General features: G+C 38.5%; 2 protein-coding genes across 2 annotated transcripts in view; one reads left to right on the top strand and one right to left on the bottom strand.

The window, feature by feature from the left end:
* The window catches only part of LOC133244332 (calcium-activated chloride channel regulator 1-like), a 32,470-nt gene extending 21,550 nt beyond the window's left edge, over nt 1-10,920 (top strand). The window contains 1 exon segment of the mRNA XM_061411362.1: nt 899-10,920. Within this exon segment, the coding sequence (XP_061267346.1) occupies nt 899-1,239 (341 nt within the window). The 3' untranslated portion in view covers nt 1,240-10,920.
* ODF2L (outer dense fiber of sperm tails 2 like) overlaps nt 1-27,098 on the bottom strand; it is a 393,421-nt gene that overhangs the window by 292,822 nt on the left and 73,501 nt on the right. The gene's annotated exons all lie outside the window — the stretch shown is intronic.

The raw sequence follows: 27,098 nt of genomic DNA, 5'->3' as shown, positions 1-27,098 counted from the left end.
AGAAAATATTCAATATTTCATGAAAAAATAAAGTCACTGCAAAAAAAGATATTTTATGTCTTATTGTTCATCGCATTTCATGTTAAAATATATTTCTTTATTTATGGCTCCTGTAGATTTCTAAAGCATTTTGAATGAAACATTTGTCAGCATCTTTCTTTCCTTTCTTGATAAAATAACAATAATAATAGCTAATATTTCAAACATTTATTAAGTTCCAGACATTGTGCTAAACACTTTTCATGTATTATTATACATTACATTATATAATGTTCATATATAAAATTCCATAAATATTTGTTGAATTGAATGACTGATTCTCTTTTTCACAGATAAGAAAACTAAGGTAAGAAAGATTAATTAAAGTTTTCTTTGTTACAGCTAGAAAGTAGAACTAAGGTACAAATTAAAGTCTGCCTAGCTCCTAAACATGTTCAATTTTTAGTATACATTCTAAATTCTCTGCCTTCCTTTGCTCTTTGTCTTTATCCCTGGCTCCCACTCTACTTATCTGCTTTCCTACTCATACATCCTAGTACTCCCTTTCTCAGCTTAATGAAAAATAATATAGACAAAGGGTATTGAATGTTACTGAATGTCATTACTATACTCAAACATTATTGTGTTCCTTGTTCTAAATCAAAAGTAGACTCAGTTCTTCATACTTCTATTTTTAAATCTATATTCCATTTTTAGTAATATACAATTCTGAATTAAATTCTTTGTGATTAGATAACTAGATAAAAAACTGTTCATATATGTGTTCTTAAAGAAGATGGAATAACCAGACAAAAAAACCAGTGTGCATTCCTGATGGACCCCTGAATATAAACTGATGTGATAGCAATAAGGCATCCTAGTGATCTTAACATACATGAAATATCTATTTATTTTCCAGCCAACAGCTACATTATAAGAATAAGTAAGAGTTTCATGGATCGTCAAGAGGATTTTGACAATGCGACTTTAGTGAATACTTCTAATCTAATACCTAAGGAGGCCGGCTCAAAAGAAAATTTTGAATTTAAGCCAGAACATTTTAGAGTAGAAAATGGCACCAAATTCTATATTTCAGTCCAAGCCATTAATGAAGCCAATCTCATCTCAGAGGTTTCTCACATTGTACAAGCAATCAAATTTATTCCTCTACCAGAAGACAGTGTCCATGATCTGGGTACCAAGATTTCTGAAATCACTCTGGCAATTTTGGGATTACCAATGATTTTCTCTGTATTTTAAACTAGGAATTGTGTCAGCACTGATAACCAATGTTATACATAGTTGGTACACATTTATTTAGGATTTAATTTGCTATTTTCTTGTTCTTCAGTTGCTAAATTGTGTCCAACTCTTTGCGACTCCAGGACTGCAGCATGCCAGGTTTCCCTGTCCATCACCAACTCCCAGAGCTTGCTCAAATTCATGTTCATTTGAGTCAGTAATCCTAACTATCTCATCCTCTGCTGTCCTCTTCTCTGTTTACCTTCAATCTTTCCCAGCATTAGGATCTTTTCCATTGAGTCAGCTCTTAGCATCAGGTGGCCAAAATATTGGCATTTTCAGCAACAGTTCTTCAAATGAATATCCAGGGTTGATTTTCTTTAGGATAGACTGGTTTGATCTTGCAGTTCAAGGGACACTCTGGAGTCTTCTCCAGCACCGCAGTTTGAAAGAACCAGTTCTTTGGTACTCAGCCTTCTTTATAGTCCAATGCTCACATCTATGCATGACTCCTGGAAAAACCATAGCTTTGAGTAAATGTATCTTTGTTGGCAAAGTGATGTCTCTGCTTTTTAATACACTGTCTAGGTTTGTCATACCTTTCCTTCCAAGGAGAAAGGGTCTGTTAATTTCATGACTGCAATCACAATAGTCAGTGATTTTGGAGTCCAAGAAAGAAAATCTGCCACTGTTTCCACTTTCCCCCCATCTATTTGTCACAAAGTGATGGAACCAGATGCCATGATCTTAGTTTTTTGAATGTTGAGTTTCAAGCCAGTTTCAAGCTCACTTTCCTCCTTCACCTGCATCAAGGGGTTCTTGAGTTCCTCTTCATTTTCTGCCATCAGAGTGGTATCATCTACATATCTGAGGTTGTTGATCAGTTCAGTTCAGTTCAGTCGCTCAGTCGTGTCTGACTCTGCGACCCCATGAATTGCAGCACGCCAGGCCTCCCTGTCCATCACCAACTCCCGGAGTTCACTCAGACTCATGTCCATCAAGTCGGTGATGCCATCCAGCCATCTAATCCTCTGTCGTCCCCTTCTCCACCTGCCCCCAATCCCTCCCAGCATCAGAGTCTTTTCCAATGAGTCAGCTCTTCGCATGAGGTGGCCAAAGTACTGGAGTTTCATATTTCTCCCCAAAATCTTGATTCCAACTTGTGTCATACAGCCTGGCATTTAACATGATGTAGTCTGCAAAGAAGTTAAATAAGCAGAGTGACAGTATACAGCCTTGTTGTACTTCTTTTCCAATTTTGAAACAGTCAGTTGTTCCATGTTCAGTTCTAACTGTTGCTTCTTGACCAATATACAGGTTTCTCAGGACACAGGTAACATGCTCTGGAATTCCCATCTCTTTTAAGAATATGCCACAGTTTGTTGTGATACACACAGTCAAAGCCTTTAGCATAGTCAATGAAGCAAAAATAGATACTTTTCTGGAATTTCCTTGCTTTCTCTATGATCCAACAATGTTGGCAATCTGATCTCTTGTTCCTCTGCCTTTTCTAAATCTAGCTTGAACATCTGGAAGTTCACAGTTCAACCCTGCTGAAGCCTAGCTTGAAGGATTTTGAGCATAATCTTACTAGCACATAAAATGAGTGCAATTGTACAGTAGTTTGAGTGTTCTTTGGCATTGCCCTTCTTTGGGGTTGGAATGAAAACTGATCTTCTTCAGTCCTGTGACCACTGCTGAGTTTTCCAAATTTGCTGGCATACTGAGTGCAGCACTTTAACAGCATCATCTCTTAGGATTTTAAATAGCTCAGCTGGAATTGCATCACCTCCACTAGCTTAGTTCATAGTAATGCTTGCTAAGGACCACTTGACTTCACACTCCAAGATGTCTGGCTCTAGGTGAGCGACCACACTATCATGGTCATCCAGGTCAATCAGATCTTTTTTGTATGGTTCTTCTGTATATTCTTGTCACCTCTTCTTAATCTCTTCTCTCTGTTAGGTCCTTACTGTTTCTGTCCTTTATCGTGCCCATCCTTACATGAAATGTTCCCTTGGTATTCTCCAAATTTCTTGAAGAGATCTCTAGTCTTTCCCATTCTATAGTTTTTCTCTATTTCTTTGCATTGTTCACTGAAGAAGGGCTTCTTAACTCTCCTCACTATTCTCTTGAACTCTGCATTCAGCTGGGTATATCTTTCCCTTTCTCCTTTGCCTTTTGCTTCTGTTCTTTCCTCAGCTATTTTCAAGGCCTCCTCAGACAACCACTTTGCCTTCTTCCATATCTTTTTCTTGGGGATGATTTTGGTCACTGCCTCCTATGCAATGTTACAATGAACCTCCCTCCATAATTTTTCAGGTACTCTGTCTATCAGATCTACTCCCTTGAATCTATTCATCACCTCCACTGTATAAGGGATTTGATTTAGGTCATCCATGAATGGCATAGTGGTTTTCCTTACTTTCTTCAATTTAAGCCTGAATTTTGCAATAAGGAGCTCATGATCTGAGCCACAGACAGCTCGTGGTCTGGTTTTTGCTGACTTTATAGAGCTTCTCCATCTTCAGCTGCAAAGAATATAATCAATCTGATTTTGGTATGGACCATCTAGTGATATCCATGTATAGAGTCATCTCTTGTGTTCTTGGAAGAGGGTGTGTGTGCTATGTGTTGCTATGTGTTGCTATGCCCAGTGTGTTCTCTTGACGAAATTCTATTAGCCTTTGCCCAGCTTCATTTTGTACTCAGGGACAAACTTGCCTATTCCTCCAGGTATTTCTTGACTTCCTACTTTTGCATTACAATTCCTGATGATGAAAAGGACATCTTTTTGGTGTTAGTTCTAGAAAGTGTTGTAGGTCTTCACAGAACCAATCAACTTCAGCTTCTTCTGCATCAGTGGCTGGGGCACAGACTTGGATTACTATGACATTGAATGGTCTGCCCTGGAAATGAACTGAAATCATTCTATTGTTTTTGAGATTGCATCCAAGTACTGCATTTCAGACTTTTTTGTTGACTATGAGGTCTACTCCATTTCTTCTAAGGGATTCTTTCCCATAGTAGTAAATTCGCCCATTTCCATCCATTTTAGTTCACTGATTCCTAATATATCAATGCTCACTCTTACCATCTCCTGGTTGACTACATCCACCTTACCTTGATTCATGGACCTAATATTCCAGGTTCCTATGCAATACTGTTCTTCACAGCATCAGACTTTTCTTTCACTACCAGACACCTCCACAGCTGAATATTGTTTCTGCTTGACTCAGCTACTTCATTCTTTCTGCAGCTATTCATAATTGTACTGTGTTCTTCCCCAGTAGCATATGCTCTTCCAACCCTGATAGCTCAGTTGGCAAAGAATCCGCCTGCAATGCAGAAGAGCCCAGTTCGATTCCTGGGTCAGGAAGATCCACTGAAGAAGGAATAGGCTACTCACTCCAATATTCTTGGGCTTCCCTTGTGGCTCAGCAGGCTAAGAATCCACGTGCAATGCAAGAGACCTGGGTTTGATCCCTGGGTTGGGAAGATCCCCTGGAGAAGGGAAAGGCTACCCACTCCAGTATTGTGGCCTGGAGAATTCCATGGACAGTCCATGGGGTCGCAAAGAGTTGGACACGACTGAGCAACTTTCACTCACTCACTCCAACCTAGGGGGCTCCTCTTCAGTCTTATATCCTTTTCATACTGCTCATGGGGTTCTCACAGCAAGAATACTCAAGTGGTTTGCCATCCCCTCCTTTAGTGCACCACATGTTGTCAGAATTCTTCACTATGACCCATCCATCTTGGGTGGCTCTGCACAGCATGGCTCATAGCTTCATTGAGTTATACAAGCCCCTTCACCCCAACAAGGCAATGATCCATAAAGGGACATTTGCTATACTCATTGTGTATTATATAACTCTTTGAAATGTGCACGTGAATGTATGAAAGTCATAAATTCCCTAAGTACTTCAGCTTATTAGTTCTAATTATTAAGGCAAAATGAATATACCATTCCTTATATTTTAAAAATCCATTTATTAACTCATTATAAAATAAAATGCTTATTTCTACTTGCTGGCTTTTTTTTTTTTTTTGGCCATGGCATATGGCTTGCAGGATCTTAGTTCCCCAACAAGAACTGAAGCCAGGCCATGCCAGTGAAAGTGCCAAATCCTAACTATTAGGCCACTAGGGAACTCCCTAGTTATTGGAGGAACTTTTTAAGAAGCATTTTCAAAGTGTGCTACAAATTCATTCAGTATATTAACAAAATCAAAGTTTATTCAAGCCATTTGAAAAATATTTGTGAACCCACAACAGAAATAATTTTATGGTAGAATTATTTACATTTCATTCTTATTATAAATGAATACTTCGTATTAATATAAACTGTAATCAAAAAAGACTATAATTTTTCAATGAAATATGGTTCATTGAAAAATTATTTTATAGAATCTAAAAACTACCTAATAAAATGTAAATTAAGCTTTAATATAGCACTAGTGTGATTTTTTTTCTGAAGGAGAAAGAGACAGAGAGAGCATCAGTAATATTAGAGGAAAATCCTTTGTTTACAGACAGGAATATTTCAAAAATTCTTTGAATGTCTGAAAGGAAGAAGCTATATGATACATTTGGAAAAGTCAGGAAAAAATCATAATATAGTAACATACCAAAACCAGAGGAATATGTAAAATATAATAACGTACTCTGACCAAGTTGAATTTATCCCTGGAATCCAAAGATGGTTTAATATTAGAAACCAATGTAATTTATCACATTAATAGCTTAAAAAGAAAAACTATATTATTTCAATACACATATAAAAATATAATTCAACCAGCATTCTTCAATTAAAAATGAAACACCTGAAAACGTTATTAACCTGATACTATGAATCTTACTGTCCAACCCAATCATTAAAAAAAAATTTTTTAAGAGTGCATTAAATCTTCAAATAGGGATGAAAAATTAGACACAACAGGGGAGAATTCTAAATCCTGAGGAAAACAAATCACTTAAAAGTCTATAAATTATAAAAAAAAAAATCACTGCTGATTATGAAGGCCTTAAATGGTCTTAATTTAGTCTATCTATGTGGCTGCTGTACTGAGAAATGATTTACAGAGCTTTAACAGTCACTGAGGAAAGTAAGATTTCTATGCAGCTTAAAAAAAAAAAGAGGATACAATAATTGGGAAGAAAGGTACAAAACTGTAATTACTTAAAACTAATAAGAGAATTCTGTAAAGTTACCAGACATAAGATCAGTTTATAAAAAATTAGGAGCACCAGTCTGACACGTAATGAGCTAGAGGTCACATTACCATCCTCGCAAGAAACAAGCTGAATAACTAAAAAGCAACAATTATTCTTAGATCCACCAAAGAATTAAGCCCATATCACTATATGCTGTTCCATTAACTGCAAAGACAGACAAATACAGAGACTCAGAGTTAGAACAGAAGCCCAGGACTTGAACCTTGCCACAGAAGCCAGTACCAGTAGCAACACAAACTATAAACAGTGAACTGGCCGAGGCCCAGTGCAGCCAAATTTAAGAGTTAAAAGCTCCAAGGGACCTTAGAAGAAGCTCCACACTTTGCTGAGCTTTTGCTCTAGGAGCCCCACCATGTTTTCAGAGTGAGAACTGAAGAAAAATTCCTTCAGATTTTTAGCAGGGAGAGAAGGAAAAGTAATCATTTTGAAATATGCCCAGAGCATTCTGTTTTCCTTAGAAAGCTGTCCTTAAGGGAAACAACTTTACCTAACTATTCAGATTAGGTTTTACAGGAGCATAACGAACTTTCAGGAAGAGAAATACCCAACTTCACGGCCATTTAGTTGTTCCTGTCTTATCAAAGGAAAAAAAAAATCTATAAAACAGGTGTGAAGGTCACAGCTCAGAGGACAAGCACATTAAAAGAATGAGACCTAACTATAGGACTACAAAATGCTTCCCTTTCCCCCACACCTTACTATCACATTAATAAGGCTGCAGTATAATAGAATGGGCTTCCCTAGTGGCTCAGGTAGTAAAGAATCTGCCTGCAATGTGAGAGATCCACGTTTGGTCCCTGGGTCAGGGAAGATCCCCTGGAGAATGGCTACCCACTGCAGTATTCTTGCCTGGAGGAGCCTGGCAGGCTACAATACATGGGATGCAAGGAGTCTGACACAACTGAGTGACTAAACACTTTCACTTTTTCTTTCATAATAACAGAAGATTACAGATAAAAGAAACAGAAGCCTCAGAATCAATTAAGAGTCTCTAGGGAAGTCCAAAACATCCAAGGAGACAAAAATAGACACTACAGTAAATTTAGTGTAAATTTAGTTGTTTCAGACAACTAAAGTTACAGGTTTTGTAAGCATACCCTAACTACTAGCCAGATAGCATAAAATTTCAGATGAAGGCCTATTTACCTCAGTTCCTTTCACTGAACACATAATGTGTGGTTTTCAGCCAAAATTTACAAGGCATGATAAAGGCAAAAAACAGTCTGAAAGCACCAAAACAAACAAACAAAAAACTTCAAGGCCAGACTTAAGATATAGCAGAAATTTTGGAATCATCAGATCCTGGAGTGACAACCCACTCCAGTATTCTTGCCTGGAGAATTCCATGGACAGAGGACCCTGGTGGGCTACACTTCATGGGGTTGCAAAAAGTTGCAACTTAGCAACTAAAACAACAACATTGATATATTTAATTAATTGGATGTAAAAACTGTTTCTGATGGTTAAGAAAATGTAAAATTAAACATGCTGTAGACAAAATCTGTAAAAAAAAATAAATAAATAAAATGTAATTGAGATTTTAAGTTCAAAAAAAAAAAAGAATTTAAAATAACTATTATTAATGTCCTAGGACTCTAATATAGAAAGTAGACAACATGGAAGAACAAGTAATGAAAATAGAGGCATGTAAACCCTAATAAAGAATCAAAATTAAATGCTAAAAAGTCAAAAATACTGTAAGAGAAATGAAAAATGCATTTGATGGACTCACCAGTAGACTGGACATAGCCAATAAAAGAATCAGTAAGCTTGAAGATAGGTGCTATGGTGGTTCAGTTGTAGACTTCTCGCCTCCCACATGGGAAATTCGGGTTTGATTCCTGTCCAATGCATCATGGTCATTTTGTTTTGGGCTTCCCTGGTGGTTCAGATGGTAAAGAATCTGCCTGCAATATGGGAGATCTAGATTGGGATGATCCCCTAGAGAAGGAAATGGCAACCTACTCCAGTATTCTTGCCTAGAGAATCTCATGGACAGAGGAGCGTGGTGGGCTACAGTCCAAGGGACTGCAAAGAGTTGGATAGTACTGAACAATTAACACACAAGCTTGAAGATATGTCACTAGGAAGTTCCCAAACTAAAAAGAAAAAAGAAGAGAAAAAATGGAATAGAATTTCTAAGAACTATGACAATTATAAAAATGCAACATACATTCAGGGGGAGTATCAGGAGAAAGAGAAAGGAAAAAAAGAAATGATGAATAATGGCTGAAAGTTTTCCAAAATTAATGACAAATATCAACCACAGATCAAGGAAGCTCAGAGAGCACCAAGTAGCTCTCTGTTGTTTGTAAATTTGGAATTTACAATAAATTCCAAAAAATCTACACCTAAGCATAGCATGGAGAAGGCAATGGCACCCCACTCCAGTACTTTTGCCTGGATAATCCCATGGACGGAGGAGCCTGGTAGGCTGCAGTCCATGGGGTGGCTAACATTCGGACACGACTGAGCAACTTCACTTTCACTTTTCACTTTAATGCATTGGAGAAGGAAATGGCAACCCACTCCAGTGTTCTTGCCTGGAAAATCCCAGGGACGGGGGAGCCTGGTGGGCTGCCTTCTATGGGGTCACACAGAGTCAGACACAACTGAAGCGACTTAGCAGCAGCAGTAGCAGCAGGCATACCATATTCAAACTATAAAAAATAAAGACAAAAATCTTGAAAGAAGCTGAAAATAAACACCTATAAAGGAACAAGATAAGAATTCTCTTCAGAAACCCGGTAAGCAAGAAGAGGGTAAGAGTGATATATTTAAAGTGCTGAAGAGAAACCACCAACAAAGAATTATCTATTCAGCAAAATTATCTTTCAAAAGCAAAGGAGATTATTTTTGTATATGTATGTTAGAGAATGTTCTAATTTTATTCTTTTATAAGTAGCTGTCCAAAACTAAACTCAAAATGGATTAAAGACCTAAATGTAAAACTGGATACTATAAAACTGTTCTGCCTATAAAATAAGGCAAAACACTCTTAGACATGAATAGAAGTAATATTTTTTGGATCTGTCTCCTAAAACAAACAAAAAAAAGTAAAAAAAAGACAAATGGGACCTAATTAAACTCAAAAGCTTTCACACAGCAAAGGAAACCACGGATCCAAAAAAAAAAAAAAAACACTGAATGGATGAAAATATGTGCAGATGACATGACTGATAAGCAGTTAATATCCAAAATATATAGAGAACTCATACAACTCAACATCAAAAAACAAACAGCTCAATTAAAAAATGGGCAGAAGAACTGAATACACATTTTTTCAGAGAGAAAATGCAGATGGCCAATAAGCACATGGAGGCCAACTCCAAGGAGTTTTATATTCAAACCAGGACATGTTTTAGGACAAAATGCAACTCACGTATTCATTGCCACTCAAAGTGTGGATAAAAGTAATCTGAAATCAAAAGTATCCAACATTGCACAAGTAGGTTTGTTTATTCCTCAAGCATATCCCAGCCCTGGTGAAAGTCACTCAAATCCCAGAGTTAACATTTCTACTTTGATGTTATCAGTGGTTGGATCTGTTGTAATTGTTAAGTGTTTTTTTAAGTGCCATTATTTGTATTTTAAAGAAGAAAAGGAATGCAATTAGATCAAGGACTGGATTTTAATAAATTGAAGGATAATATGAATCTTAAAATTCTATTGTGGATCATTACATAGCTCATGAAAATAATTTTAAGAATCTCAGTTCAGCTCAGTCACTCAGTCATGTCCAACTTTTGCAACCCCATGGACTGCAGCATGCCAGACTTCCCTGTCCATCACCAATCCCAGAGCCTACTCAAACTCATGTCCATCATGTCAGTGATGCCATCCAAACATCTCATCCTCTGTCATCCCCTTCTCCCGCCTTCACTCTTTCCCAGCATCAGGGTCTTTTCCAATGAGTCGATTCTTTGCATCAGGTGGCCAAAGTATTGGAGTTACAGCTTCAGCATCAGTCCTTCCAATGAATATTCAGAACTGATTTCCTTTAGGATGGACTGGGTGGATCTCCCTGCAGTCCAAGGGACTCTCTAGAGTCTTCTCCAACACCACAGTTCAAAAGCATCAACAAGTAAACACTCAGAGATATTTGAAATACTGTAAGTCAATATTAAAAGTATAATTTTATTTACTCATTGTTTCATTTATCATACATAGTGATAAATAAAACTCTTTTTCCTTCTTGCTGTCTGGTTGAATGTTACTTCATACAAAAGTTTTCTGGAATAATAATTCAAACTTTATCAACATGTTAAACTTGTCTATGTGAATAGTAAAAGTACAAGTGTCAGAATGAAAAGAGCAATATTTGGGGGAAAATTAATTTGATCTTGGTCCTATTAAGTATTTATAACATTGTATCCTCTAAATATCTACAAAATAATGTAATGTTTATTGCACCTTATGGAAATTGAATGTTCTAGCATACAATACAGTCACCACCTATCATATTATGACTTTTTCCTATTTCATCCCAATATAAACAAATATCTATTCCTTTTACCTTAAAAATACATATATCCTTGTATGCTTTTCTTTTATTATAGAAAAGAATTAGTGAAGCTGCTATACAATGCCCTTGTTTTCAGATAAAGAAAGAAAAATAAATGTTTTTAAAATATTTTTTCCATCATTTAGAGTCATAGAGCCTGAGATGGACTTGGATTTCAAAACCCACATTTGATTAATCTCAAAAATGATGCTCAAGATACACTCTCCACTGGATTCTGAAGGGCCTGAGGAGGCTTATGGAAGAAAGTCTGAGTTTCATTCTAAGTGTAGAAGAAGTCGTTGATGATCTATCAGTTCAGTTCTCTCTTCCCAGGATGCAGTCATGTTCTCCAAAGAGCTCATTTTATAGTTGAGGTGTGTTCAGTTCAGTTCAGTGCTCAGTCGTGTCTGACTCTGTGACCCCATGAATCCCAGCATGCCAGGCCTCCCTGTCCCTCACCAACTCCCGGAGTTCACTCAGACTCACGTCCATTGAGTCAGTGATGCCATCCAGCCATCTCATCCTCTGTCATCCCCTTCTCCTCCTGCCCCCAATCCCTCCCAGCATCAGAGTCTTTTCCAATGAGTCAACTCTTCGCATGATGTGGCCAAAGTACTGGAGTTTCAGCTTTAGCATCATTCTTTCCAAAGAAATCCCAGGGCTCATCTCCTTCAGAATGGACTGGTTCGATCTCCTTGCAGTCCAAGGGACTCTCGAGAGTCTTCTCCAACACCACAGTTCAAAAGCATCAATTCTTCGGTGCACGGCCTTCTTCACAGTCCAACTCTCACATCCATACATGACCACAGGAAAAACCATAGCCTTGACTAGACGAACCTTTGTTGGCAAAGTAATGTCTCTGCTTTTGAATATGCTATCTAGGTTGGACATAACTTTCCTTCCAAGGAGTAAGCGTCTTTTAATTTCATGGCTGCAGTCACCATCTGTAGTGATTTTGGAGGCCAGAAAAATAAAGTCTGACACTGTTTCCACTGTTTCCCCATCTATTTCCCATGAAGTGGTGGGACCAGATGCCATGATCTTCATTTTCTGAATGTTGAACTTTAAACCAACTTTTTCACTCTCCACTTTCATCAAGAGGCTTTTGAGTTCCTCTTCACTTTCTGCCATAAGGGTGGTGTCATCTGCATAAATGAGGTTATTGATATTTCTCCTGGCAATCTTGATTCCAGCTTGTGTTTCTTCCAGTCCGGTGTTTCTCATGATGTATTCTGCATATAAATTAAATAGATGATCTATAAGTGTACTCTAATTTACATTTCAAAACAGTTCTCTGGTTTCTGTGTAAAAAGGGAATCTACAATACATGAGAGGAAATGTCCTATGAGAAAGCTACAGCAATTGTCCTGGGTTTGAAATGATTTTGGCTTAAAGAAGAACGATAGGGGAAAATGAACATACTGAAAATAAAGTTAAGTGGAATAGAGAAGATATGGTCACGGACTGTATGGGGGAGATAAAGAGGAGTGAATGTGAGGATGAGTCCCATGTTTCTAACTGAAACTATGGGCAAACAGAAGTGTCATTTACTGAGATGAGGAAGATTTGGGAAAAGAGGATTTTAATAAAAGGAATAAAGAGCTGAGTTTGAATGTTTACATTTAGGTAGATTGTGAATAAATGTCAAATAACAGTATCACATAAAATCACTGCAGATGGTGACTGCAGCCATGAAATTAAAAGACGCTTACTCCTTGGAAGAAAAGTTATGACCAACCTAGAGAGCATACTCAAAAGCAGAGACATTACTTTGCCAACAAAGGTCCATCTAGTCAAAGCTATGGTTTTTCCTGTGGTCATGTATGGATGTGAGAGTTGGACTGTGAAGAAGGCTGAGCACCAAAGAATTGATGCTTTTGAACTGTGGTGTTGGAGAAGACTCTTGAGAGTCCCTTGGACTGCAAGGAGATCCAACCAGTCCATTCTGAAGGAGATGAGCCCTGGGATTTCTTTGGAAGGAATGATGCTAAAGCTGAAACTCCAGTACTTTGGCCACCTCATGTGAAGAGTTGACTCATTGGAAAAGACTCTGATGCTGGGAGGGATTGGGGGCAGGAGGAGAAGGGGACAACAGAGGATGAGATGGCTGGATGGCATCACTGACTCGATGGACGTGAGTCTGAGTGAACTCTGGGATTTGGTGATGGACAGGGAGGCCTGGCGTGCTGCGATTCATGGGGTCACCAAGTGTTGGACACAACTGAGTGACTGAACTGAACTGAACTGAACTGAGAGATACACATTTTATGGTTGTCAGCATATAGATGGATTAAAACCATAGCAATGATTAAATCAATTAGAGAGTGTAGCTTGAAGAAAGCAGATTTAAGTAGCAGGCAATGGCCATGCCTACAAAGGTCCTAACAATGAAGAAAAAACTAATAAAACAATATAAAAGTATGGTCTACCATGATGCTAAAAGAATTTGGCTTCAAGAGAGTAGGTAGACTTATCAGTCCAAGTTTATAGGCTTATTGTTTCTTTCTTCTCACGTTGCAAAGGGAATTTTACCACCAAAATTCAGCTCCCTGAGGACTGGAGAGATACGAAGGTGACCATCCATCATTTGCCTCCTTATTTGGGCTTCCCAGGTGGCTCAGCAGTAAGAATCACCTGCCAATGCAAGAGATGAGGATTCAATTCCTGGGCTGAGAAGACTCCCCTGAAGAAGGAAATGGCAACACACTCCAATATTCTTGCCTGGGAAACCTCACGAACAGAGGAACCTGGTAGGCTACAGTCCATGGCGTTACAAAAGAGTTGAATATGACAGCCACTAAACAACAATTCATTGATTTGGAAGCAAACCAAAATGCAAGCCAAATAAGATGAGCTTGGGGGTCATCCTTAACAATCTTCAAACACAGACCAGACTTTGACCTGGCATAATTCCTTTGGTCTGAGTGGCAGGATTGACAAGAAGGGTGCTGTGGTTCAAATGAGAAGTGCAGAAATCTAAAATTAGAGGAAAGTGGGAAGTCCTCAGTGAGATGTTCTGATTTACACTCATGACACTCAGTGGAACATGAGCTCTGCATATAGGCATGTTTGGGCCTGCCTGAGCTGTTGAGGCAGAAAATCTGTGGGCACTCTGTTCCTCCGGTGAGCTGGCACCAAGTCAACCAGTGCTAGTGGTTTTGAATAAACAGGTAAATGTGGAGGAGGTCTGAGAGGGGTAAGTGTAGAATAATTGAACTATTACAAAGAAGATGATAAAAGCTTGAAGTTCTCTGTTGGCAACCAGTGGTGTAGTTAATATTACCAGTGTAACTTGTAAGGCCCAGAGTAAAATGAGAATGAGAGGGCCTCAGTTGAAAAACAATTATGAAATTCAAGATAGCAACAACAAAGCACTAAACAAAGGGCAGGGCCTTCTAAGCTTGGGGCTCTGTACAAGTGCAAAGGACTTATGTCCACTAAGCCAGCTCTAGGTACAATCCAGGTTAAACTAGTAATAACACATGTAATATGGAATCTCTGTACAGGTTTTCCATTACAGCCATACAGCAACATTCATGATCTAATATTTGATGTAGTTAATCACAAAAAATACGAAGTTTGGAAAGGGAACCTTAGGACTATTTTTTCTGGGAAGGAACCTAGCTACAGAAAATAAATATAGGTTTTCCCAAGTACAGGAAAAGAGACAGCCCTATGTGAACCCGGGCAGCCTTAGAACCAACCTCAGAGTCTCAAATGACTTCAGAGTTTCTGAATGAAAAACAAACAAACAAACAAATACAACTGACTACTTCCCCTGGAGGTGGGCAATCAGCAGTGCCACAAAGTATACTTTATCTACTTTCAGGAATCTGTCCAAAGATATAAAACTGAGGGGTGGTATATATTCACAATCCTTCCAAACCAGTCACAAGGGAACTACCTTTCTGTGCTCCTAATTCATGTTGCTAGTGATGACAGGAGTTGCAGCTCAGAGTCACCTAACAGAGCACATGCAGATGGTGGGACCCAAACCATAGTGTCTGATGAACACTCACCATAACAGAAGCCTAAAATTAGATTCAGAAAAGCACAAAGCACGTCTTGAATTAACATGAAAGTGAGGTCAAACAAAAAAGTATAGTAGCTAGTTTCCAAAACTAGCTTTGGAGTTTGGAAACTGTTTTCAAAGATTCATAAGACCTCTTATTTATGCCTTTGTGTAGTCCCTTCATAAATTGGGTCTAGGCTGGTCCAACAACTTGCTTTAATTAGCAGGATGTAGCAGGAATTATGAAAGCTTCCATTTTTGTGTTCTTGGGAGCCCATGTATAAAATCCAGCTATGCTGATCGAGAGGTTCCAAGACTATAGGCAGAAAGAAACAACCTAACTATTTCTGATTCCAAGTCAACCCTCTAGATGATTCCATTCATAATTACCAGACTTCAAGTAAGACCAGAAGAGCTACCTAAGTTAGTCCAGTCAACCCACAAAATCATGAAAATAATAAATTGGTTGTTTCAAACCACTAAGTTTGGGGATAGTTTGGTATACATTAATAGCCAAAACAACCAATAAAGATATCAGAGTTCCATCAAGAAAACAGAACTACTATGAATATTATACACTAGGGAAGTTATTATAAGAGTTAATTGGGGAAGTAAAGAACTGAAGAAAGAGTTGGAGAGTTAAGAAAAGTTACTAACAGTGTTTCCTGAAGCACTGGAGTTAGATTTTGATGTTGAATGTTAGAAGCTAAGCAAGGCCAGGAACTATTAATAAAGTGGGGCTGTGAGGGCATGGTGTCAAAGTCTGTGGCAGCCTGTGGCCACTGTACAGCTACCACCTGTATGAGTTCTTCACTAAGTGTCTTTTTGTGGGTCGGGGATCATGATAGGTAAGCAAAGCCAGCATTCAGGAAGAAGAGTTGGACATGGAGTAGGGAAGAGTAAGGGTGCCAGCCCATTTCCATCTGTTTTCTTTCTTACTGTCTCCTGTCACCTCTCCCTTCAGACAGTTATGGCTGTTGTTTTACTTATGCCTTCCAAATTTTAACATGTATTTATTTGACCAACTCAAACCAAAGTCTTGTGGTTTCTGGGAAATGTAGCTCAATCTTCTCCATGTTGCCTTCAAAGCCAATTGAAACATGGAAGGTAGGCAATGGTGACAATTGTGGGAGAGCAAAGAATGTCCTTATGTGGAATTGTGAGAACCCTGTCTTAGATGAACAATAAATAGATAATAAAACCATAATTAATAAGAATAAAATAGAAATAACTATATAATAATAATCAACAATTACTTTAATTTTTTTCAGCTTTTAAAAATTTATTTATTTTAATCGGAGGCTAATTACTTTATAATATTGTAGTGGGTTTTGCCATAAATTGACGTGAATCAGCCATGGGTGTACATGTGTTTCCCATCCTGAAACCCCTCCCACTTCCCTCCCTATCCCATCCCTCTGGGTCATCCCAGTGCACCAGTCCTGAGCACCCTGTATCATGCATCAAACCTGGACTGGTGATCTGTTTCACATATGATAATATACATATTTTAAAGCTATTCTCTCAGATCATCCCACCCTTGCCTTCTCCCACAAAGTCCAAAAGACCGTTCTATACATCTGTGCCTCTTTCACTGTCCCATGTATAGGGTTATTGTTACCATCTTTCTAAATTCTATATATATTTGTTAGTATACTGTATTGGCGTTTTCCTTTCTTACTTACTTCACTCTGTATAATAGGCTCCAGTTTCATCCACCTCATTAGAACTGATTCAAATGCATTCTATTTCATAGCTGAGTAATATTCCATTGCGTATATGTACCACAGCTTTCTTTATCCATTCGTCTGCTGATGGACATCTAGGTTGCTTCCGTGTCCTGGGTATTATAAACAGTGCTGTGATGAACATTGGAATACACGTGTCTCTTTCAATTCTGATTTCCTCAGTGTGTATGCCCCAGCAGTGGGATTGCTGGGTCATATGGCAGTTTTATTTCCATTTTTTTAAAGGAATCTCAATACTGTTCTTCATAGTGGCTGTACTGGTGTGCATTCCCACCAACAGAAGGACAGGGTTCCCTTTTCTCCACACCTTCTCCAGCATTTATTGTTTGTAGATTTTTGGATAGCATCCATTCTGACCGGCATGAGATGGTACCTCATTGTGGTTTTGATTTGCATTTCTCTGATAATGAGTGATGTTGAGCATCTTTTCATGTGTTTGTTAGCCATCTGTATGTCTTCTTTGGAGAAATGTCTATTTAGTTCTTTGGTCCATTTTTTGATTGGGTCGTTTATTTTTCTGGAATTGAGCTGCAGGAGTTGCTTGTATATTTTTGAGATTAATTCTTTGTCAATTGCTTCATTTGCCATTATTTTCTCCCATTCAGAAGGCTGTCTTTTCACCTTGCTTAGAGTTTCCTTTGTTGTGCAAAACTTTTAATTTTAATTAGGTCCCATTTATTTTTGCTTTTATTTCCATTACTCTGGAAGGTGGGTCATAGAGGATCCTGCTGTGATTTATGTTGGAGAGTGTTTTGCCTATGTTTTCCTCTAGGAGTTTTATAGTTTCTGGTCTTACATTTAGATCTTTAATCCATTTTGAGTTTATTTTTGTATTTGGTGTTAGAAAGTGTTTTAGTTTCATTCTTTTACAAGCGGTTGACCAGTTTTCCCAGCACCACTTGTTAAAGAGACTGTCTTTTCTCCATTGTATATTCTTGCCTCCTTTGTCAAAGATAAGGTGTGCATAGGTGTGTGGGTTTATCTCTGGGCTTTCTATTTTGTTCCATTGATCTCTATTTCTGTCTTTGTGCTAGTACCATACTGTCTTGATGACAGTAGCTTTGTAGTAGAACTTGAAGTCAGGCAGGTTGATTCCTCCAGTTCCATTCTTCTTTCTCAAGATTGCTTTGGCTATTCGAGGTTTTTTGTATTTCCATACAAATTGTGAAATTATTTGTTCTAGCTCTGTGAAAAATACCGTTGGTAGCTTAATAAGGATTGCATTGAATCTATAGATTGCTTTGGGTAGTATACTCACTTTCACTATATTGATTCTTCTGATCCATGAACATTGTATACTTCTACATCTATTTGCGTCCTCTTTTATTTCTTTCACCAGTGTTTTACAGTTTTCTATATATAGGTCTTTTGTTTCTTTAGGTAGATATATTCCTAAGTATTTTATTCTTTTCATTGCAATGGTGAATGAAATTGTTTCCTTAATTTCTCTTTATGTTTTCTCATTGTTAGTGTGTAGGAATGAAAGGGACTTCTGTGGGTTAATTTTATATCCTGCAACTTTACTATATTCATTGATTAGCTCTAGTAATTTTCTGGTGGAGTCTTTAGGGTTTTCTATGTAGAGGATCATGCCATCCACAAACAGTGAGAGGTTTACTTCTTCTTTTCCAATCTGGATTCCTTTCATTTCTTTTACTGCTCTGATTGCTGTGGCCAAAACTTCGAAAACAGTGTTGAATAGTAGTGGTGAGAGTGGGCACCTTGTCTTGTTCATGACTTTAGGGGAAATGCTTTCAGTTTTTCACCATTGAGGATAATGTTTGCTGTGGGTTTGTCATATATAGCTTTTATTATGTTGAGGTATGTTCCTTCTATTCTTGCTTTCTGGAGGGTTTTTATCATAAATGGATGTTGAATTTTGTCAAAGGCTTTCTCTGCATCCATTGATATAATCATATGGTTTTTGTTAATGTGGTGTATCACATTGATTGATTTGCGGATATTGAAGAATCCTTGCATCCCTGGGATAAAGCCCACTTGGTCATGACCTATGATCTTTTTATATGTTATTGGATTCTGTTTGCTAGAATTTTGTTAAGGATTTTTGCATCTATGTTCATCAGTGATATTGGCCTGTAGTTTTCTTTTTTGTGTGACATCTTTCTCTGGTTTTGGTATTAGGGTGATGGTGGCCTCATAGAATGAGTTTGGAAGTTTACCTTCCTCTACAATTTTCTGGAAGAGTTTGAGTAAGATAGGTGTTAGCTCTTCTCTAAATTTTTGGTAGAATTCAGCTGAGAAGCCATCTGGACCTGGGCTTTGGTTTGCTGGAAGATTTCTGATTACAGTTTCAATTTCCGTGCCCATGATGGGTCCGTTAAGATTTTCTATTTCTTCCTGGTTCAGTTTTGGAAAGTTGTACTTTTCTAAGAATTTGTCCATTTCTTCCAAGTTGTCCATTTTATTGGCATATAGTTGCTGACAGTAGTCTCTTATGATCCTTTGTATTTCTGTGTTGTCTGTTGTGATTTCTCCATTTTTATTTCTAATTTTGTTGATTTGATTCTTCTCCCTTTGTTTCTTGATAAGTCTGGCTAATGGTTTGTCAATTTCATTTATCTTCTCAAAGAACCAGCTTTTAGCTTTGTCAATTTTTGCTATGGTCTCTTTTGTTACCTTTGTATTTATTTCTGCCCTAATTTTTAAGATTTTTTTTTCTTTTACTAATCCTTGGGTTCTTCATTTCTTCCTTTTCTAGTTGCTTTAGGTGTAATGTTATTTATTGACTTTTTTCTTTTTCCTGAGGTAAGCCTCTATTGCTATGAACCTTGCCCTTAGCACTGCTTTTACAGTGTCCCATAGGTTTGTGTTGTGTTTTCATTTTCATTCGTTTCTATGCATATTTTCCTCTATTTCCTTGCACTGATCGCTGAGGATGGCTTTCTTATCTCTCTTTGCTATTCTTTGGAACTCTGCACCCAAATGGGAATAACTTTCCTTTTCTCCTTTGCTTTTAGCTTCTCTTCTTTTCACAGCTATTTGTAAGGCCTCCTCAGACAGCCATTTTGCTTTTTTGCATTTCTTTTCCAGGGGAAGGTCTTGATCCCTGTCTCCTGTACAATGTAATGAACCTCTGTCCATAGTTCATCAGGTACTCTGTTTATCAGATCTAGTCTCTTAAATCTATTTCTCACTTCCACTGTATAATCATAAGTGATTTGATTTAGGTCATACCTGAATGGTCTAGTGGTTTTCCCTACTTTCTTCAATTTAAGTTTGAATTTGGCAATAAGGAGTTCATGATCTGAGCCACAGTTGGGTCTAGGTCTTTTTTTTTGCTGACTGTATAGAGTTTCTCCATCTTTGGCTGCAAAGAATATAATCAATCTGATTTCGGTGTTGGAAAATTCTGAAAGACATGGGAACACCAGACCATCTGACCTGCCTCTTGAGAAACCTATATGCAAGTCAGGAAGCAATGGTTAGAACTGGACATGGAACAACAGACTGGTTCCAAATAGGAAAAGGGGTAGGTCAAGGCTGTATATTATCACTTTGCTTATTTAATTTATATGCAGAGTACATCATGAGAAAAGCTCGGCTGGAGGAAGCACAAGCTGGAATCAAGATTTCTGGGAGAAATATCAATAACCTCAGATATGCAGATGACACCACCCTTATGGCAGAAAGTGAAGAGGAACTAAAAAGCCTCTTGATGAAAGTGAAAGAGGAGAGTGAAAAAGTTGGCTTAAAGCTCAACATTCAGAAAACAAAGATCATGGCATCTGTTCCCATCACTTCATGGGAAATAGATGGGGAAACAGTGGAAACACTGTCAGACTTTATTTTGGGGGGCTCCAAAATCACTGCAGATGATGACTGAAGCCATGAAATTAAAAGATGCTTACTCCTTGGAAGGAAAGTTATGACCAACCTAGATAGCATATTTAAAAAGCAGAGATATTACTTTGCCAACAAAGGTCCGTCTAGTCAAGCCTATGGTTTTTCCAGTGGTCATGTATGGATGTGAGAGTTGGACTGTGAAGAAGGCTGAGCACCGAAGAATTGATGCTTTTGAACTGTGGTGTTGGAGAAGACTCTTGAGAGTCCCTTGGACTGCAAGGAGATCCAACCAGTCCATCCTAAAGGAGATCAGTCCTGGGTGTTCATTAGAGGGTCTGATGTTGAAGCTGAAACTCCAATACTTTGGCCACCTGATACGAAGAGCTGACTCATTTAAGAAGACCCTGATGCTGGGAAAGATTGAGGGCAGGAGAAGAGGGGACAACAGAGGATGAGATGGATGAATGGCATCACTGACTCAATGAACGTAAGTTTGGGTGAACTCTGGGATTTGGTGATGGACAGGGAAGCCTGGTGTGCTGCGATTCATGGGGTCGCAAAGTGTCAGACATGACTGAGCGACTGAAGTGAACTGAACAGATGCATATTTTGGTTTCTTTTCTGATTTCTTCTGTGATCTGTTGGTTATTCAGAAGCGTATTGTTTAGCCTCCATATGATGGAATTTTTAATAGTTTTTTTTACATTCAGTTTGTTTGCTCAGTCGTATCTGACTCTTTGCACTACAGCACGCCAGGCCTCCCTGTCCATCACCAACTACCGGAGTCAACCCAAACCCATGTCCATTGAGTCAGTGATGCCATCCAACCATCTCATCCTCTGTTGTCCCCATCTCCTCCTGCCTTCAATCTTTCCCAACATCAGGGTCTTTTCAAATGAGTCGCCTCTTTGCATCAGGTGGCAAAAGTATTGGAGTTTCAGCTTCAACATCGGTCCTTCCAATGAACACCCAGGACTGGTCTCCTTTAGGATAGACTGATTGGATCTCCTTGCAGTCCAAGGGACTCTCAAGAGTCTTTTCCAACACCACAGTTCAAAAGCCTCAATTCTTCTGTGCTCAGTTTTCTTTATATTCCAACTCTCACACCCATACATGACCACTGAAAAAACCATAGCCTTGACTAGACGGACCTTTGTTGACAAAGTGATGTCTCTGCTTTTTAATATGCTGTCTAAAAAAAGGGAGAAGCAGTCAATTGAGACTGAGGCTCTATACTCCTTTCTTCCCTATTCAAGTCAGAGACAGAAGTCTGACCTGAGTTAGAGGAAGGGAAAGAGGAAATCTGAAACTCAAATAAAAGACACATGTCTTAAAATGAATAGGTTTGTGTGTTAACCATCAAACCAAAACCAGATGAATACTCAAAACTGACAATGCTAATAGAACTGGACTACGATGTAATAGAAATTACTACCCAATTAGATAAGGGAAACAATGGAACACAGCTCATTATAGATACTGAAAAACATTACTTTTCCATGCTTATGTATCAAAAAGATAACACTGCTCAATAAACTGATTTCACAGTGATCACAGCTGCATAAACTTATGGTCACAAACCAACTGATATCCAGACCCATTCCCTAGACATCAAACTCTTACTGTCTGACAGGGAAGTTACTGTCACACGTCCCTCTTGCAGATAACATCTGTTTTCACTTTCCTATCATACATTCTCCCATCTACAAGAGGTCCAATCATTTTCCATGCTAGATTTCTTGGCAAGTCCTCGACTTAATCTCCCATCAGCCCTCCTACCATCACCCTCTCCTTCTGGCTTCATTCCTTGTGCTGGCTGCATTTCCTCCTATTTCTGTCTTCTGTTTCCACATAACCCTAAATTTTATCTAGGACCACCATATACACAACTCTAAAAGGATCCATTCAAATAATTTCTTAAATGGCACCCATGGAGTTTCACAAAGAGTAATCTGTATATGTTCATGCAGTAGCCCTACTCTTAGAGCTGACATATGAAAAAGTATTCACTACAAATTGTATTATATTATTCCATAAGCCATAAAGTTGTCTTAAAGCTTCTGTATCTACAATAGCATTTTAGTAAAATACTTAGTCAAATACTATTTGTTTCTAATTAATTTTTTGTGCTTCGTCCAGTCCAGCATTTCTCATGATGTACTCTGCATATTAGTTAAATAAGCAGGGTGACAATATACAGCCTTGACGTACTCCTTTCCCTACTGGGAACCGGTCTGTTTTTCCATGTCCAGTTCTAACTTTTGCTTCCTGACCTGCATACAGATTTCTCAAGAGGCAGATCAGGTGGTCTGCTATTCCCATCTCTCTTCACCTATATTTCCTTCTAAATATCTTATCTCAGAGAAAGAAAAATATTTCACCACCCAGTCACCTAAATCAGAAACCAGGAAGAAATTGCTTGACTCTCCAATTCCCCCACACTTTGCATCCAATCAATTAACAAGTCTTATCATAAACACCCCCTTAACCTTAGTCTCTCCCCATCTCACTTTCAGTAATGCAGCCTCAGTTCAGCATCCACAGTTATCTCCTGGATACAGATGCTCTCTAACAGGCCTCTGTCTTCATCCTACCTTCCCCAATATGTCTACAACACTGGCCCCAAAGTAACACACAAAATGAAAATAGCTCTTAAATTGTTTTAAAAAATAAAGTCTCATGCCACAAAAGCAGAGACTATGACATCACATAAATTTTCCTAGGCATAGAGGACAAAAGGAACAAAATATTTGATAAATGAGTGCCAGGCCTTCCACTATGCTGACCTTGCCTCCACTTCCCTATCTATACCATCTTAGTGATCTCACACTTTTAATCAGACTTTCAGTCTTCCCAAAAGTCTATGCTGCTTTATATCTCTGTATCTTTATCAGAATACCATACCCCTTTTGTCCTTCTCCATTTCTATTTATTTTTCTTTTTAATTAGAGGATACTTGCTTTACAAGGGCTTCCCAGGTGGGACTAGTGGTAAAGAACCTGTCTGCCAATGCAGAAGATGTAAGAGACACAGGTTTGATCCCTGGGTCAGAAAGATCCCCTGTAGGAGGGAATGGCAACCCACGCCAGTATTCTTGACTGGAGAATCCCATGGACAGAGGAGCCTGGTGGGCTGCAGCCCATAGGGTAGCACAGAGTCAGACATGACTGAAGTGACTTAGCATGCATGCACATGCTTTACAATGTTGTGCTGGTTTCTGCCAAGCAACAATGTGAATCAAACATAATTATCCCCTACCTTTTGGGTCTCCCTTCCCCCTCCCATCCTACTCCTCTATGTGACTGGGTGTCTTAAACAAAATAAATTTATTTTTCACTGTTCTGGAGGCCAGGAAATGAAGATGAAAGCACCAGCAGATCTGGTGTCTCTTCTTGGTTGTCAGATATTTGTCTTATCTTATCTTCAGAAAGTGGTGTCCTCATTTCTAATTCTACCACCTTCAGGCTCCCTCTTCTGTCCTGAAGATGTTTCTCTTTTAAAACGCCACCTCTACTGCCATCCCTGACTGTCTCTACCACTCTCAGGCAGAAGAGAGAATTCTCTTCTGCATACAACTCTCCACTCTTCATAATGAATCTAGCTTCCAAATGTATTTCCCTCTTACATCTGACATAAGCCTCCCTAACATTACTTTGCCAACAAAGGTCCATCTAGTCAAGGCTATGGTTTTTCCTGTGGTCATGTATGGATATGAGAGTTGGACTGTGAAGAAGGCTGAGCGCTGAAGAATTGATGCTTTTGGACTGTGGTGTTGGAGAAGACTCTTGAGAGTCCCTTGGACTGCAAGGAGATCCAACCAGTCCATTCTGAAGGAGATGAGCCCTGGGATTTCTTTGGAAGGAATGATGCTAAAGCTGAAACTCCAGTACTTTGGCCACCTCGTGCGAAAAGTTGACTCATTGGAAAAGACTCTGATGTTGGGAAGGATTGGGGGCAGGCGGAGAAGGGGATGACAGAGGATGAGATGGCTGGATGGCATCACTGACTCAATGGACGTGAGTCTGAGTGAACTCCAGGAGTTGGTGATGGACAGGGAGGCCTGGTGTGCTGCGATTCATGAGGTCGCAAAGAGTCGGACACAACTGAGCGACTGAACTGAACTGAATGCGACCAGATGTCATGATCTTAGTTTGTTAATACTGAGTTTTAAGCTAGCTTTTTCACTCTCTTCTTTCAGCCTCATCAAGAGGCTCTTCAGTTCCCATTGGCTTTCTGTCATTAGCGTGGTATCATCTGCATATCTGAGGCTGTTGATATTTCTCCCAGATCTTGATTCTAACTTGTAATTCATCCAGCCTGGCATTTCACATGATGTGCTCTGCATATAAGTTAAATAAACAGGGTGACAATAAATAGCCTTGTCATACCCCTTCCTCAATTTTGAACCAGTCAGTTGTTCCACATAAGGTTCTAACTGATGCTGTTTGACCCACACACAGGTTTCTCAGGAGACAGGTAAGATGGTCTGGTGTCCCCATCTTTTTAAGAGTTTTCCACAGTTTGTTGTTATCCACACACTGAAAGGCTTTAGCATAGTCAATGAAGCAGAGGTAGATGTTTTTCTGGAAGGCCCTTGCTTTCTCTGTGATCGAGCGAATACTGGCAACTTGAAATCTGGTTCCTCTGCACTTTCTAAAAACAACTTGAACATCTGGAAGCTCTTGGTTCATGTACTGCTGAAGCCTAGCTTGGAGAATTTTGAGTATAATCTTACTAGCATGGGAGATGAGTGCAATTGTCTGGTAGTTTGAACATTTTTTTAGTACTGCCCTTCTTGAGAACTGGGATGAAGATTGACCTTTTCCAGTCCTGTGGCCACTGCTGGGTTTTCCATATTTGCTGACATATTGAATGCAGCACTTTACTAGCATCATCTTTTAGGATTTTAAATAGCTCTGCTGGAATTCCATCTCTCCACTAGCTTTATTGGCAGCAGTGCTTCCTAAGGCCCACTTGACTTCACACTCCAGAATGTCTGGCTCTAAGTGAGTGATCACACCATCATGGTAATCTGGGTCATTAAGATCTCTTTTGTACAGTTCTTCAGTGTATTCTTTCCATCTCTTCTTGATCTCTTCTGCTTCTATTAGGTCTTTACCACTTCTGTCCTTTACTGTGCACATCTTTGCCTGAAATATTCCTTTGATAACTCTGATTTTCTTGAAGAGATCTCGTGTTTCCCTTTCTGTTGGTTTCCTCTATTTCTTTGCATTGTTCATTGAAGAAGGCCTTCTTGTCTCTCCTTGTTTACTTCTATACACTAGCACAACACCTGAAAAAAATTTAAGTGCCATTTATAACAATAGCCTGGAGGAAGAAAATGGCAACCCACTCCAGTTTTCTTGACTGGAGAATCCGATGGACAGAGGAACCTCACCGGCTATAGTCCAAGGGTCACAAAGTGTTGGACATGACTGAGTGACGAAGCACATGCACTTTATAGAGATAATATGACAATAATTGTAAAAAAAAAAAAAAAAAAACTTGTACACTGCAAACTACAAAATATATTGAGAGAAGTTAGATGACCTAAATAAAATTGAGCAATAAATCATATTTATGTACCGGAAGACTCAATATTGTTAAGATGAAATTTTTCTCAAAACTTATCTATAAGTTTAACAAGATCTCACTAGGTTTTTTGGTAGAAAGTGAGAAGAAAATTCTAAAACTTGGAAATTGAAAGAAACAAGAATAAAAAAAAATTTTTTTTCTTTAAAGGAAGAACAAAGTTGGGGACTCACATTGTCTGATTTCAAGACTTACTATAAAACAACAGTAGACTGAAAACTATAAGACATTGATGAAATTGAAGAAGACACAAATAAATGGAAAAATATTCCATACTCATGGATTGGAAGAGATAATTTAAATTTTCATACTCAAAGCAATACAACTAAGCCTGTGTGCCACAGCTACTGAGCCTGAGCTCTATAGCCCATGAGCAGCAACTACCAAAGCTCACGTGCCCTAGATCTTGTGCTCCACAACAAGAGAAGCCACCACAATGAGAAGTCTGAGGAAGGCAACTAGAGAGTAGTCCATGCTCCCCGAGTTAGAGAAAGTCCCTGCACAGCAATAAAGACGGCCTAAATAAATAAATTTAAACTAAATAAATAAATATGTGGAATTAAGATATATGAGAAGGATAATATAAATGAGAAAGAAGGATTGGAATTCAAGTTTACTAAGGTCCTTGTTTAATCTGAAAAGAAAAGATAATCTGATTAACTTTGAACTTTGTTAAGACAAATATGCATATTAAAATTTTTAGGGGAAACAGTAAACAAATAGAAATACAGCATATAACTTCCAAACTATCAGCGGGAAAAAAATGGCAAGAGAACTACCTCATGATCATGAGCCCAGCCAGTTAGCTCAGCTAGTTAAAGCCCACCACAAGAAAGACTTCTCCTGCAGATTTTATCTCTATATAGAACAATTAGTATTTACACAAAGAACATTTTGTTTTATGGTTGGAGACTTTGGACCTTAACGTTAGGTAAAAGATCTGTTTAGCATGTGCATTACTGGAGTAGATAACAGAAAA

The sequence above is a fragment of the Bos javanicus genome, chromosome 3 (genome assembly GCF_032452875.1).
Source record: "Bos javanicus breed banteng chromosome 3, ARS-OSU_banteng_1.0, whole genome shotgun sequence".
NCBI lineage: Eukaryota > Metazoa > Chordata > Mammalia > Artiodactyla > Bovidae > Bos > Bos javanicus.
Note: the sequence above shows the minus strand (reverse complement) of the source record. Positions and strands in the feature narration are given on the sequence as shown.